This window comes from Phascolarctos cinereus, unplaced genomic scaffold, assembly GCF_003287225.1.
Source record: "Phascolarctos cinereus isolate Bilbo 61053 unplaced genomic scaffold, phaCin_HiC Scaffold_4;HRSCAF=312, whole genome shotgun sequence".
NCBI lineage: Eukaryota > Metazoa > Chordata > Mammalia > Diprotodontia > Phascolarctidae > Phascolarctos > Phascolarctos cinereus.
In genome coordinates, this window is record NW_027555847.1 from 208,678,165 (window position 1) to 208,693,645 (window position 15,481).

At 35.3% G+C, this 15,481-nt stretch overlaps 1 protein-coding gene across 1 annotated transcript in view; it reads left to right on the forward strand.

The window, feature by feature from the left end:
• The window catches only part of IQCK (IQ motif containing K), a 113,776-nt gene that overhangs the window by 23,955 nt on the left and 74,340 nt on the right, over positions 1-15,481 (forward strand). The window contains exons 5-6 of the mRNA XM_020965242.2: positions 11,476-11,528; positions 11,663-11,740. Coding sequence (XP_020820901.1) covers positions 11,476-11,528; positions 11,663-11,740 — 131 coding nt within the window. The remainder of the gene's footprint in view (positions 1-11,475; positions 11,529-11,662; positions 11,741-15,481) is intronic.

The following is a 15,481-nucleotide window of genomic DNA, read 5'->3' on the forward strand; positions in this document are numbered from 1 at the left end:
CCTGTTGTTTGTTGTGATTTAAATTGTTTTCTTAAAAAAATCTATGTTAAAAGCATTTATAGTAACGAAAGTGCAATTGCTTACTTGTAAATTTTCTTGGAAATGCTATCTCCTCCACCCACCATTTTGTCTACAGTAGAGATTCACAGATCTTTATACAGTAATTTCCCTCCCAGTAGGATAGGAGCCCCTTGAGAGCAAGTAGTGTTTTTCATTTTTGTATCTCTAGCATTTAGCATAGTGTTCTTATGCATACAGTGATGTGCAAATTACTGGGGTCAAGGTAAAACACTTAAATTTTCTTATATAATAAACCTTACAACTTTTTACATCTTTAAAAAACTTTTCATATACGATATGTTCTTTCTTGCAGACCCTTGTTCTATTCAATTTGGTGATGAGGTTAAAAGATTTTGACGTATATTCTTTAATTATTGGAACAGCTGGGTGACCCAGTGAATAGAGCACTGGGTCTGGAATAAAAAATACCTCAGTTCAATTCTGCCCTCAGATACTTACTAACTGTTTGACTCTAGGCAAGTAATTTAACCTCCATTTGCTTCAGTTTCCTCATCTGTAAAATGGGATAATATAGCACCTACCTTGCAGGTTTGTTGTGAAGATAAAATGAGATATTTTTAAAGCACTCAGTACAGTGCCTGACACATAGTAGGCACTCTAAAAATGTTAGCTGTGTTGATGATGATAATGAAACCACACATTGGATATTAATCTTACCTTTGATGAATAGTCCATTTTCCCAAGTCTAGTCAACATGACCTTGTACCATGCCAAACATCACAAAAGTTTAAGAAATTTATGTAAGAGATGAAGATAAATATGTATCAGCAGACTGGGAATTTGCCTGATTTAAACACTATTGAAAATCTATGGACTTTAGTCAAGATTAGACTTGGAAAAATGGACTGCCAAAAAGGAGGACATATTGCATATGAAAAGTTTTTCAAAGACATAAAAAGTTGTAAGGTTTATTGTATAAGGAAATAAATTTAAGTATTTTCTTTACCTTGACCCCAGTAATTTGCACACCACTGTATGCCAAAACACTATGCTAAGTACTAGGGACACTAAATTAAAAAACAGCATTGGCTCTCATGGAGCTTCTATCCTACTGGAAGGATACTTACTATACAAAGATATGTAGATCTGTAGTGTAGACAAAATGGTGCACTGAACATGAACTAAAACAGATTTACAATGGGAAAGAAAGAATAAAAAGTTAGTTTTTTGTAAAAATAATGGATGAAACTTGAGGGACATCAGCATGGAGCAGTAGAAAGAGAACTAGGGGAACGGGGTTCAAATCCTATCTCAGATACTTATCTAGTTGAGCTATCTATCTATCAATCTATCTATCTGTCTATCTATCTATCTATCTATCTATCTATCTATCTATCTATCTATCTGTCTGTTATTTTTATCTAATGCCATTGTCTTAACTCAAGCTCACTGTGTTACACTTACTTCATCTGTAAAATGAGGGCATTGGACTTACCCCCCAAAGTCCCTTATAGCCCTAAATCTGTGATCCTTTGATCCTATAGGTATATCTTCAGAGAAACAACAGACGCTATATGAATGTTTCCTTTAAGTATGCCCTGACTAATGTAGCATGTGAGGCTTAAATCATTGTAAATGAATGTAGGTCATAATATAACATTTTTTCTTTCTAATAAATTTTTTAAAAAATTATAATTTTGAGTCACTAAACAGGTGATAGGTATGCTTTTCATTGGATATTAGAGTTCTAGTCAAGTGATTGTTTCTTGATGAAATCATAATTTTCTGTCAGTTTAGATAAAATGACTTACTATTAATGAAATTTAGCATTTTTACTGGATAGTTAAATAAATAGACTTAACTTTATGAAGTAATTTACTAATATCTTAGACATACAGGTAGCATAGCAATACTTTCTCATATTAGTCTTAATTTGATGAAAAATATGATGCCATGAGCACTATTACAAGAAGAAAAGGGAAGTTTTTTATTCTTCAGAAGTTATATAATTGTGGAGAAATTTGAAATTTTGAAAGAGTAGCTCATGATTAAAATTTTAAAGTCATAAATAACTTGAAACGTATAAAGTATCAATATAATATCTATCAGAGGGAAACTAAGTAACACAGTGGATAGGGCACTGGCCTTGGAGTTAGGAGGATCTGAGTTCAAACGTGACCTCAGATACTCACTAGCTATATGACCCTAGGCAAGTCATTTAACCTGAATTGCCCCTACATATACATAAGTATCTATGTATCTATGTACACACACACACACACACACATATACACATACACATATGTGTATGTGTATATATATATTATATATATAAATTTATCAGACTATGGAAGACAAATCATGATAACATAGATGCTTTAGTTTCACTTATTGAAACCAGAAAGGAGAGAGTTTCAAGGAGAATGAAATAGTCAAACGTCCTTTAAAGAGAATTGGGACTGCAATTTGTATTCTTGGATTCTAATATTGCTATTTTCCTTCTGTAATATACAATTATTCTTTGTTTCTAATTCTTTGTTTTTCATCCTTAATTCATATCCCCTTATTCTAAGTATTTCATCTAGTATTCTACTCCTTGTTTTTACAGATTGGTTTTGGACAGCTTCTATATTGATCTTGATTAACATATATTTGTCCAAGTTATATAAACCACTTAGCACACACTGCCTAAATATTTCTTTTTGCTTTTTTTTCTCTACTGCTTCTCCGGTCTCTCCTCATCTCCCTGTTCATTTGTTTTCTTTTCTCTCTTGCAGCCACCCAGTAGAGAATTTTTAAGCTAAACAACAACTAAACAATATCTTCACTGTTCCTGCATGCCTAAGTATGCATAACACGGCTAAGCTTATCCAGAATGGAAGGACAACATGATTTCTTCCATGTTATTTCTTTGCATCAAAAGTGATTAAGTCTGTATGCATTGCACTCATATGTAAGATAATTTGCCTATTTTTAAAGTGCATATGGTAGATTAACAGACACTGTGCTTCCTATGGAGAATGAAATCTTTCTAACAAAGTGCTGCTATAAATGCCAACAGGAACAGTGCTTCTTTTATAAGAAGAAAGAGATACTTTCATTAGATGTACAATTGTTGTTTTGTTTAAATGATAATAAAGCCATTTATTCTGGTTATATATATTTTATTACTGTACAAGTATTTTCTTATTTTGATTAATAATGCAACTTTGAAGTGACTCTTGATCTTGAAATCCAGTGCAATGTTTCATGGTCCAGTACATTTTTATTTTATTGCTTTATAAATAGAATTTCAAATCCATTTTTCCCCAAAAAAGCTTTTGGTGATTCAGTTAAATTTAATGAACATTTATTGAGTGCCAACCACATTTAAGGTACTTTGAAAACAATAGGAGTCCCAAGCATGGAATATTATATGTTTATATAATACAATACCTATACAGATAATTGCAATACAAGGTAGGGAATGATGTGGGCAAGGGAGGGGGCTAGACAAAATGCTCTAGGAATATTTGAGGAGGAAGGGAACACTTTTAGTTGAGAGACTAAGGGAAAACAACTGAATAAAGTGGCACCTGAAGACTTAAAGGGAGATAAGGATTCAGAAAGGGAGAGAGGAAGAGTAGGTCTGTTATTGTCATAGAGCACAGCTTATGTGAATGCACAGAGGGAAGAGATGATATCAAATTTGGGGAACAGCAAGTTGTTCTGTTTGACTGGGATGTAAGTGTGTGTGAGGAGGAATAATGTGAAAGAAGGCTAGGAAGGTATATTGAAAGCAAATTACAGAAGTCCTTAAATGCCCTATTAAAGTTTGTATTTTACGTCAGAAGCAGTTGGTAGCTGCTCCTAAATCAAGATTTTTGAGCTGGTTAGTAATATGGTCAGACTTGTACCTTAGTAAAATTATCTTGGTGATTGTGTGGAGGACACATGAGAGAGAAAGAGACAGAGAAAGAAAGAAAGAAAGAAAGAAAGAAAGAAAGAAAGAAAGAAAGAAAGAAAGAAAGAAAGAAAGAAAGAAAGAAAGAAAGAAAGAAAGAAAGAAAGAAAGAAAGAAAGAAAGGAAGAAAGAGAGAAAAAGAGAGAGAGAGAGAGAGAGAGAGAGAGAGAGAGAGAGAGAGAGAGAGGAGAGAGAGAGAGAGAGAGGAGATTGCTTTTAGGAGACTTACAGTACTTACAGGTAGAATTGAAAGGATTTGAAAACTGATTAGTTAAAGGGGTAAGGGAGAGAGAAAAGTCAGTAGGAGATAATGTAAAGAAAGAAAAGGACCAAAAACAGAGCCCTTAAGGGATTCTCCATGATTAGGGGTTGATAGGTTGATGATGAACCACCAAAAGAGACTGAGAATGAAAGATAGACTCAGATATATAAAAATTAGTCATGTGAAAAGCACCTCACAGATGAGGTGCTTAACAGATGTTTATTGATTTCCTAAGGGAGTGTGTGTCAGAAACTGAAGACTGATGAATAAGGATGAAGATTGAGAAGAGATCATCAGACTTAGTAATTAAGAAATCATTGGTAACCTTTGAGAGGCAGTATCAGTAGAATGGCTGAGTGAGAAACCAGATTGCAAAGCATTGAAAAGTGGGTGGTAAAGTGAAGGCAGCAAATGTAGACTACTTTTTTCTTTATTTTTTAATATTATGAACTTGACAAACCATCACATATGAATATTTCTATTTACATAAAAAAGAAAAAGGTAATTATTTACAAAACTGAATATTATGCTAATTAGGCTAATTAACATTAGCTTGTTTTTAAGATACATATTAAATATAACAGGATATAAACAGAATGGTATTTATCTATGTACCCTTTTGACTTTCCTTCTCCATTTGTCTATATATTTTAATAATATTTCATTGACATTTTCTTTCTTTTTTCTTATTTTGTGTCCCCATCACTGCTTTCCTCCCACCAAAGCCCTTCTTTGTAACAACTAAGTATCAATAAGGAAAACAAATTCACCTATTGGTCATATAGGCTTAGATTTTAATTGAACAAGCATTTATCAAGCATCTACTATATGCTGTGTACCACACTTAATGCCTTATTCATATTATCTCATTGTGGATGCAATTATTACTCCTTATGAGGAAATGAAGGTAAACAGATTAAGTAGCTTGCTGAGGGTTACATAGCTAGTAAATGTCAGTCTGGATTTGAACTCATGTCTTCCTGACTCCAAGTCCAGAGCTCATGCCACCTAGCATCTATATAAAAAGGCATGTCTGTTCTTCACCTATAGTACATCACCTCTCTGCAAAGAGGTAGGAAGCATGATTCACTTTCAGTGTTCTGGAGTCATGATTAGTCATAGAATTAATCAGAGTTTTTAGTTCTTTCATAGTTGTTTTCCTTTAGAAAACTGTTGCCATTGCATAAATTGTTCTCCTGGTTCTGCTTTTCTTAATACTGAATCATTTCATACAAGTCTTCTCTGGTTTCTAATAATCTATCCCTTTGATCATTTCTTATATTGCCATACTGTTCTATTATATTTGTATAACAATTTGTTCATCCATTCCACAATTGACAGGACCTCCTGTATTTTTCTGGCTCCTTGCTATACCACACAAAAAGAGTCCTACTGTGAATATTTTTGTATATATTGGCCCTTTTCCTCTTTTCTTTTATTTCTGTAGGGTATATGCACAACAATGGTATTTCTGGGTCAAAGGGTATGTATAGTTCCAAATTGTTTTCCAGAATGGTTGTACCAATTTAAAGCTTTACCACTGGTGCATTAATGCACATATTTCTCCATAGCCCCTCCAATATTTGTCATTTTCCTTTTCAGCACATAGCACAGTACCTGGCACTTAACGTTGCTTAATAAATTTTTGTTGATTGATTTTTTGTCATTGCCAGTCTGATGAGTGCAAGATGGAACCTCAGAGTTGTTTTAATTCACATTTCTCTTATTATTAGTGATTCAGAAAATTTTAAATATTTTTGTTGATGGCTCTTGTTTCTTCTTTTGAGAACTGCCTTTTCATATCTTTTTGTTATTTATCTGTTGGGGAATGGCTCTTATTCTTTTATATTTTAAATAATCTTCTATATGTTGGGTATCTCAGATTTTTTTTTTTTTGGTAAGGCAATTGGGGTTAAGTGACTCGCCTAGAGTCACACAAGCTAGTGAGTGTTATGTGTCTGAGGTCACATTTGAACTCAGGTCCTCCTGACTTCAGGGCCAGTACTCTATCCACTGTGCCACATACCTGCTCCAGGTATCTCATATTTTTATAAGAGAAGTATGCTGCAAAGATTTTTCCCCACTTAAGTGTTTTTCTTTCTCATTCTAACCATATTGATTTTGTTTGTTCAAAACCTTTTCAATTTTAGGTAATCAAAATTGTCAGTTTTATCTCTTGTTATCCTTTCAATCCCTTTCATGGTCAAGAATTCTCCCCCCTTTCTTCCCAATTGGGAGAAGTGAGTAGAAAGCGTTAGGGTTACCCCATAAAATGAAAGAAAAAGAAAGAGAAGAAAATAATGCCATTGAAGCATTTTTTAAAATGCACAGAAGGTACTATGAGGCAGGCCAGAAGGATCATTAATGAGCAAGAGCAAGATAGCTTTAAAGTTACATGTGAAAAAGAAAAGCAAGCTGTATATAAGGGATATTTGTAAGTTCATGTACATATACATTTATATATGTATACATACATTCATGTGTGTGTGTGTGTATTACCCTTGGTTGTTTATGCCACTGGATCTGCAAATTACTGTGTTTCAACACATAATCATTGCAGATTTTATGCCAAAAAGTGGGGTGCGACTATTATATGAAGCTTTAAAAAGTATGGTCGTATTGCTTAATCATTTATTACTAAACTGTCGTTGGTGCAGAATTAGGATGCACATTATATATGAATATGAAGATACATTACCCAATTACCATATTACGTGACTCACTCTTGCCTGCCCGCCCTCTCCCCTTGTGCCTACAGCTCTTCATTGGGTTGAGTGACAATACTGTTAGTACTGCAGTTCTCTAAACAAACCTTACAAGTTGGCTTTCAGAAACATGCTGACAGTGCATGCCTAAGCACTGAGAATTTTAGGCTTGTGGCTCGCAATGCATGAGAGATAAATGTGTATCCATATGCCAGTGGTGAATACATTGCTGCTGTATACATTTTAAGCAGCATGACTAACAGAATTATACCATGTGACGATTACGTGATGAAAGATTATAAACCAATTTTTGGACTAAAAAAAAAACCAGGGTGCAATGATTATGCACTGGTGAAGATTATGTGGTGAAATACAGTCACTTAGGTACTATTTCAGTTTTTATTATATGAGCATGACTCAACCATGGGCAATTAATAATTCTCTATTTAGTTAAGTTTTCCTTTATTTCTATAAAGTGTTTTTGTAGCTATAGTCATATAATTCCTGTGTGTATTTTGGTAGGATGACTGATATTTTATGCATTCTGTAGTTTTTTGGAATGGGATTTATTTCTCTATCTCTTCCTGTTGGGTTTTGTAGATAGTATACAAAAAGGCTGATGATTTAAGTAAGTTTATTTTATATCCTGCTTACTTTATTGAAGTTATTGCTTCAATACAATTTTAGTTGAATTTATAGGGTTATCTAAGTAAACCATCTTATCATTTGCAAAAGTGGTCATTTTATTCCTTATTGCCTACGTGTTTTCTTGTCTTATTGCTATAGTTAGTATTTTTAGAAATGTATCAAATAATAGTGGCAATAGTGGAATCCTTCCATTACTTCTAGTATTTCTGAAAAGAACTCTAGTGTTTCTCCATTATAGATAATACTTGATCTTGGTTTTAGATAGATACTGTTTATCATAATAAGTAAAGACCATTTAATGATATATGTTTTAATTTTAAAAAACATAATGAATGCTGTATTTTGTCAAAAGCATTTTCTAGCAGCAGGTAGGTGGCGCAGTGGATAGAGCACCGGCCCTGGAGTGAGGAGGACCTGAGTTCAAATCCGGCCTCAGACCAGGTACTTGACACTTACTAGCTGTGTGACCCTGGGCAAGTCACTTAACCCCAATTGTAGTGTATAATCATAATCTTTTAAATATATCACTATACCATCTTTGTTAACATTTTATTCAGCATTATTGAATCATAATATCCATTGAATATATTAATCTATAGTTTTTCTCTCTGTGTTTTATTTCCCCCTGGTTTAGGTATTAGGATTGTGATTGTCTCATACTGTATGAGTTTAGTAGGAGGCCTTCTTTCCCTCTTTTTGTTAAGAATAATAAACTTTCTCCTAAGGACTGCTTTGGTGGCATCCCCAAAATTTGATATGTTCCTGTTGTTGCTATTTCCTTGATGAAATTATCTATTGCTTTTGTGAGTTGTTCTTTGATCCACATATTCTTTAGTATAATAGTATTTATTCTTCATTGAATACTTTCTTCAGATTCCCTTATTGATTATACTTTTTATTTTGTTGTGTCAGCAAATGATGTGTTTAATATTTCTGCTTTGCCACACTTGTTGTGAGATTTTTATGCATGATAGCTGTGAAACACCTGCCTCAGAAAGCTACTCCGACTCATTTACAGACCCACTTCTCACCACTACTTTTTCAGGTTCAGTGGTTTTAGGCATGGTTTCACTTTTTGGAAACTGTAAAAATATGTATCAAAAAATTTTTCTTTTGCTGTAAGTCCTAACTTTTTGCCAAGAAATGCTTCTCAGCCATAATAGGATCTATCAGTTATCTTTCCCTCTATACCTCATTGACCATAACTTCTCTCTTGACTATATTTAATCTTCCAGGGACATATACAAATCAGAAGAGCAGGGGAACAGTAATTTATTAAGTGCCTACTATGTGTCAGACATTGTATTAAGCACTATACAAATATTGTCTCATTTGAACCCTTGCAACAACCCTGAGAGGGAATTGCTATTATTATTATTATTCCTGTTTTACAGTTGAGGAAACTGAGATATATAGCATTTAAGTGACTTATCCAGGGTCACACAGCTACCAAGTGTCAGAGGCTGAATTTGAATTCAGGTCTTCCTGACTCTAGGTCCAGAACTTTATCCATTGCACCACCTATCTGCCTCTAGTACTTCAATGAATGTTGTCTTTAGAGAAACCAGTTTCTTTTGAAACAAATGGTAAAATTGTCCACAAACTCTTAAAAGGCAAAGATTGGAAAAATAGATTCATTTTTCCCTGGAGAGATCAGGGATGGGAAAAGGGGAAGGTAGAGAAGGAAGACAAAGGATGAGACTCAGGATCACCATTTCTAGTTTCCTCTCCTAGCCACATATTCTGTTAGGGCATCTCTGTATTTTCTCCTTGCTCTGTAGGCCAGTGTGTCTCTCATGCTGCCCATGCGTGGAGGTAGGGTAACAGTGGTATCTGCCTTGTCAGCCTGTCCTGGTAGGTGTTCCAGCTCTGAATCACTATGACAGCAATAGCATCACTGCTTTTTCTGGCTGTAATTGCTTTCTTCTCTCTAGCAGATACTAGCATCCTATGTCCACATACATTAATAGGAGTATCCTTGTCAGAAAGGAACCTTTGAGATTACATTTTGCTTTATCAAGTCAAGTACTTAAAAAAAACCCAGAAAACTACAGTGGTGTTTGTATTCTCTTTATCTTTTTGTCTACTGCATAACACTAAAGAGGTGATCGACTGTAGAAGATAATTTGTGAAAGCCTATCAATAACCACCTCATATTTTCAGGGATACATTTGGTGCACGTGTAAATACTTTTCACGAAAATTTACTAATGATGAGAAAGTAATCATTTCTTCCATAAATTGTCGTTCTCTCGATCATCCTTTTTTGGTAATTTCTTTTATTTGATATAAGATCATAGAATCACTATTCTGGAGAGCAATTTGCAGCTATGCCAATGGGCTATAAAATTGTGCATATTCTTTGACCCAGCAATACCACTACTAGGTCTATATCCTAAAGGAAGTTTTTTTTTTAAGGGAAAGGACGTATTTGAACAAAAATATTTACAGCAACAATTTTTGTGGAGGCAAAGAATTGGAAATTGAAGGGATGCCCATCAGTTGGGGAATGGCTAAACAAGTTGTAGTACATGATTGTAATGGAATACTATTGTGCTATAAGAAATGACAAGCAGGATAATTTCAGAAAAACCTGGAAAGATTTACATGAATTGATACAAAGTGAAGTGGAAACAAAACAGTCTATGCTATAGCAACAACCTTGTAAAAACACACTATTTTAAAAGACTTAAAAACTCTGATCAACTTTGGTTCTAGAAGACTAATGATAAAGAATTTTATCTACCTCCTGACAGAGAGGTGATGGACTCATGGTACAGAATAAGACATACATTTTTGGACATATCTAGTATGAGAATTTGTTTGGCTTGACTATGCATATTTATTACAAGGATTTTGTTTTTCTCTTTTTTTCTCCCAGTGGGGAAAGAAGTGAGAGAGAGAGAAAATAAATGCTCGATAATTTAAAAAAATCAACAAACAAAATAAATGTTTATTGAATTTAATTGAATTATCCTAACATGTTCTTTAGAAGTCTTTGATTTTTTTTTTTATAAAGATGGATTTTGGGAAAAGAAAAAAAGGATTGAGCATGGTTGCTCAGTAAAAAGCTTCATAGACTGAATTTTTAAAAAATACCAATTGTTGGAAATTGAGAGGATGCCCATCAATTGGGGAATGGCTGAGCAAGTTGTGGTATATGAATGTAATGGAATACTATTGTTCTATAAGAAATGATGAACAGGCTGACTTCAAAAAAACCTGGGAAGACTTATATGGTCTGATGTTGAGTGAAGTGAGCAGAACCCAGAGGACTTTGTATACAATAGCAGCCACGTTATGCAATGACTAAGAATGTTAAACTGAACCCTTCTCAGCATTACGAGGATCTAAGACATCTCCAGAGGCCTTGGGATGGAAAATGCTGTCCACATCCAAAGAAAGAACTATGGAAGTCAAATCGCTGTCACTTATTTTTACCTTAAGTTGAATTTTGTTTCATCTTTCTGATGGTTCCTCCTATTGGTTTTAATTTTTACTTACAACTTCACTAATGTGAAAATATGTTTAATGGGTATGTAAATGTAAAGCCTGTGTCAGATTGTGCGCCGTCTTGGGGAGGGTGCGGGGGAGAGAAAAAGGGAGAAAAAAATTTCAACTCAAAAGCATATGGAAAAAAAAATTAAATTAAATTGAATTTTTAAAAAATGCCAATTCTGTTTAGGGAATGTTTTTACTTAGATCTAGCTCTGTAAGTCTTGAACATTCTATACTTCATTTAAGCTTTGCTGCTGACTAGTACTTACAAAACTGAAGTAGACTCTTATGCATATTTCATCTAACAAAAGCAATCAATTAGCCTCTCTTCCTCTGCACTTTATAGAGTTGTAATCAATTGCAATAGGTACATAATATGAAACTCTCTTCTCTCTTCAGCGGAAAAAAACAAAATTTATTGCCTGTGATTTTCTGACTGAGTGGTTATACAAGTAAGTTCTTTATCTTTTTGAATATTCAGCATCCCTAATAATATTTCAGCAATGCTAATTTGTAATGTATTGTAACAATTAAGATGAATACTTGTTTTTTTCATTTCAACCAAATACTATGGCATAATGATCAGCCAGAATCCAAAGAGGATAGACGAGCCATTCACAGAATTTTTCTCAATTCCATTTGTGGCAGATTGGCTAAAGATTCAGTAAGTACTATCAGGTATCTTTTTGAGTAACTTATACCTAATTGTAAAGTGATGTTAAAACTAACTTTCTAATTTAGGTAAACTAGCTTCTAAAATTCAGTTAGGTTCCCAAATCAATTGTGTTTGTTTCTTTGCCTCTCTGAGTTTATTTTAGCAAAGTGTAAGCACATTTCTACTTGTCAGTAAGCATTTATTAAGTGTCTGCTGTGTACCAGGCACTGTGCCAACCACTGGGGATACGAAGAAAGGCAAAAGACTGTTCTTGCCCTTGAGGAGCTCACAATCCACTGGAGTATACAACAAGCAAACAAATATGTACAAACAAGATAAATAGGAATAACTAATAGAAGGAAGACACTAGAATTAAGACGGATTTAGAAAGGCCTCCTGTAGAATGTGAAGTTTTAACTGGGACTTGAAGGAAGCCAAGGAAGCCAAGAGATAGAGATAAGGAAGGAGAATAATCCAAGCATGAGAGACATCCACAGAAAGTGCTGGGAGCAGAGAGATGGAATGTTTTTTCATGGAATGGCAAGGAGACCATTATCATTGGATTGAAGAGTGCATGAAGGAAGTGTAAGGTATGAGACCGGAAAGGTGGGGGCCTAGGTTATGAAGGCCTTTGAATGCTGAACAGAGGTTTTTGGATACAATCCTGGAGGTGCTATACTCATTTATTATATCAGAAAGATTTTTTAAAATGAAATACAAAGCTATTTTTGAGCCTTATTTTAACTGATGCATCTTCTCAATATATTTACATACAGTTTTGTATTTGTAAATTTTAGGTAGCATAAAAGATAAGTCATTGACAAATCTAGAGAAACAATAAATCCTAAGTATATTGCTTTGATATATTTTTCACATATGGTCTTTTTCTGCCCTCCTTATTTTATGAATCTTACATTATTTTGTAAACAGATACAAAGTGATTTATCCAAGGACACATTCTGAATGGGCTACAGGACCAGAATTATACCTTAGTTCTTCTCACTTCCAGTCCAGTATTCAGACAGTTTGTCAGTCAATAAGCATTTATTAAGCACCTACTTTGTTGCAGGCAAAGACAATCCCTACACTCAAAGAGCTCCCAGTCCAGTGGGGGACATAATGAGCAAATAAATGTATAAACAAGCTATATATTGGACATATATATAGGAAATAATTAAGAGAAGGAAAGCCCTAGGAGTTGGGAGAGGCTTCCCATAGGAGATGAGATTTTAGTTGGGACTTAAAGGAAGCCAAGGAGATTAGTAATCAGAGAGGAGGGAGAACATTACAGACCCGGGGCACAGCCAGAGAAAATGCCCGAAGCCAAGAGATGAAGTGTCTTGTTCATGGAATAGCAAAGTGGGCAGTGTCACTGGACTGAAGAGTATGTGTCTGGTAGTAAGGTGTACTATAAGAGGACTGGAAAGATAGGAGGGGTCTAGGATGTGAAGGGCTTTGAATGCCAAAGAAGATTTTGTATTTGACCTTGGAGGTGAAATGGAGCCACTGGAGTTTATTGAGTAGGGGGATGACATGGTCAGATTCATTCTTTAGGAAAATCACTTTGGTGGCTGTATGAGGATGGATTGGAGTGGGGAGAGACTTGAGGCAGGCAGGCCCACCAACAGATCGTGAGAGAAGAGGGCATATTCAAGAGATGTTGCAAATGTGAAACTGATTGTCCTTGGCAACAGCTGGGATATGGGGTGGGGGGGGGTGACGGCATGAGAGATAGTAAGTAAGCCAGGATGATTCCTAGGTTGTGAGCCTGGGGGACTGGGAGGATGGTGTTGTCCTCTATAGTAACAGGGGAGGTAGGAGGTGGGAAGGGTATAGGGGAGGAAAGATAAATGAACTTGATTTTGGACGTGTTGGACATCCAGTTTGATAAGTCTGAAAGGCAGTTGGAGATGTGAGGTCAGCAGAGAGGTCAAGTTAGGGCAAAATATTTGAGATTTGAGAATCATCAGCATAGAGATGGTCATTAAATCCATAGGAGCTGATGAGATCATCAAGTGAAGTAGTATAGTGGGAGAAAAGAAGAGGGCCCAGGACAGAACCCTGAGGCACACGTATGGTTAGAGGGTGTGATTTGGAGGAGGATCCAGTAAAGGAAACTGAGAAGGTGCAGTCAGATAGGTAGGAGGAAAACCAGAAGAAAGTGGTTTTCTTTGCATGTCACCATACCAAATGGAGTATGTTAAAAATCCTTGTTTCCCTATATGATTCTACTGGGCTTAAAACTTCAATTCAGCCAGCATTTGTTAAATACCTACTATGTGTGGACTGTGCTAAGAATTGGGGATATAAGGACAAAAATAGCCCCTCAAGGAGCTTATAGTCTACTGATAGAAAACATGTTAATAGAAAATTAAATACAAAATATATACAAAATCATTTCTAAGGGGAAGGCAATAGCTACTGGGGGAATCAGGAAGAATCTCGTATGGGAAATGGCCCTTGAGCTGAGGTGTAGACAGGGGGAGCACTTATGTCAGGCATGAGGAACAGCCTGTACAGATACTTAGAGGTAGATCAAAAGTCATTTACAGGGAACAGCAGGTAGGCCAGGTTGTCTAGAATGTAGAGAAGGTGAAGGAGAGTAATGTTCAATAAGCCTGGAGCTAGATTCCAAAGGGCTTTAAAAGCCAAACAGGAGTTAACATTTTGTCCTAGAGACAAGAAGAAATACCATTGGAGTTTAAGTAGGATCATGCCATGGACAGACCTATGCTTTAGTAACACTGCTTTGATTACAAAAGAGGGAAATGACAATTGTTGGAGGTGATAGAGGAGTGCAGGCACACCCATACCCAGTTGGTGGAGTTGTGAAATGGTCCAGCCATTCTGGAAAACAATTTGGAACTATACTCAGAAAGTCACCAAATTGTGTATATCTTTTGACCCAGTGATAACACTCCTAGATATATAATACAAAGAGAAAGGACTCATGTAAAAAATGTTGTTTATGGCAATACTTTTTGTTGTAGCGAAGAACTAGAAAATAATTAGGTGCCTATCAATTGGGGAATGATTGAATACATTATGGTGCATAAATGTAATGGAATATTATTGTGCCATAAGAAATAAGGAGGGATGGATTCAGAAAAATATGGGAAGACTTGTATGAAATGGTACAGAGCAAAGTGACTAGACCTAGGAGAACAATTTATACATTGACTACTGCACTGAAAGGGAAAAAAAAAATATATATATATATATATATATATATTTTTTTTTTTGGTGAGGCAATTGGGGTTAAGTGACTTGCCCAGGGTCACACAGCTAGTAAGTGTTATGTGTCTGAGGCCGCATTTGAACTCAGGTCCTCCTGACTCCAAGGCTGGAGTTCTATCCACTGCGCTACCTAGCTGCCCCCAGGAAAAATAATTTTGAAAGACTTAAGAATTATGATCAATGCAATGAGCAGCCACAACTCCAGAGAACAAACAACAAAAAGCATGCTTCCCACCTCCTGGTAGAGGTGATGGACATGAGATTCAAAACAACATATAAATTTTTAGATGTGACCTACATGTGGGTTTTCTTTGCTTAACTGGACTTATTAGACACAAGAAAGGACTTTTATTTTCTTTTTAATATCAACGGAAAATTTTAGGAGGAGAAGGAGAAGAGTGATAGTAATGAAGCATTGAAAAAACAGAAGAGAACAGAAGGTGGTTTGGAGGGGGACACAAGCAAGGAGGATAGCTTTAAATCTAACTTTTTTTTAAAAAAGAGGCAAGCAGT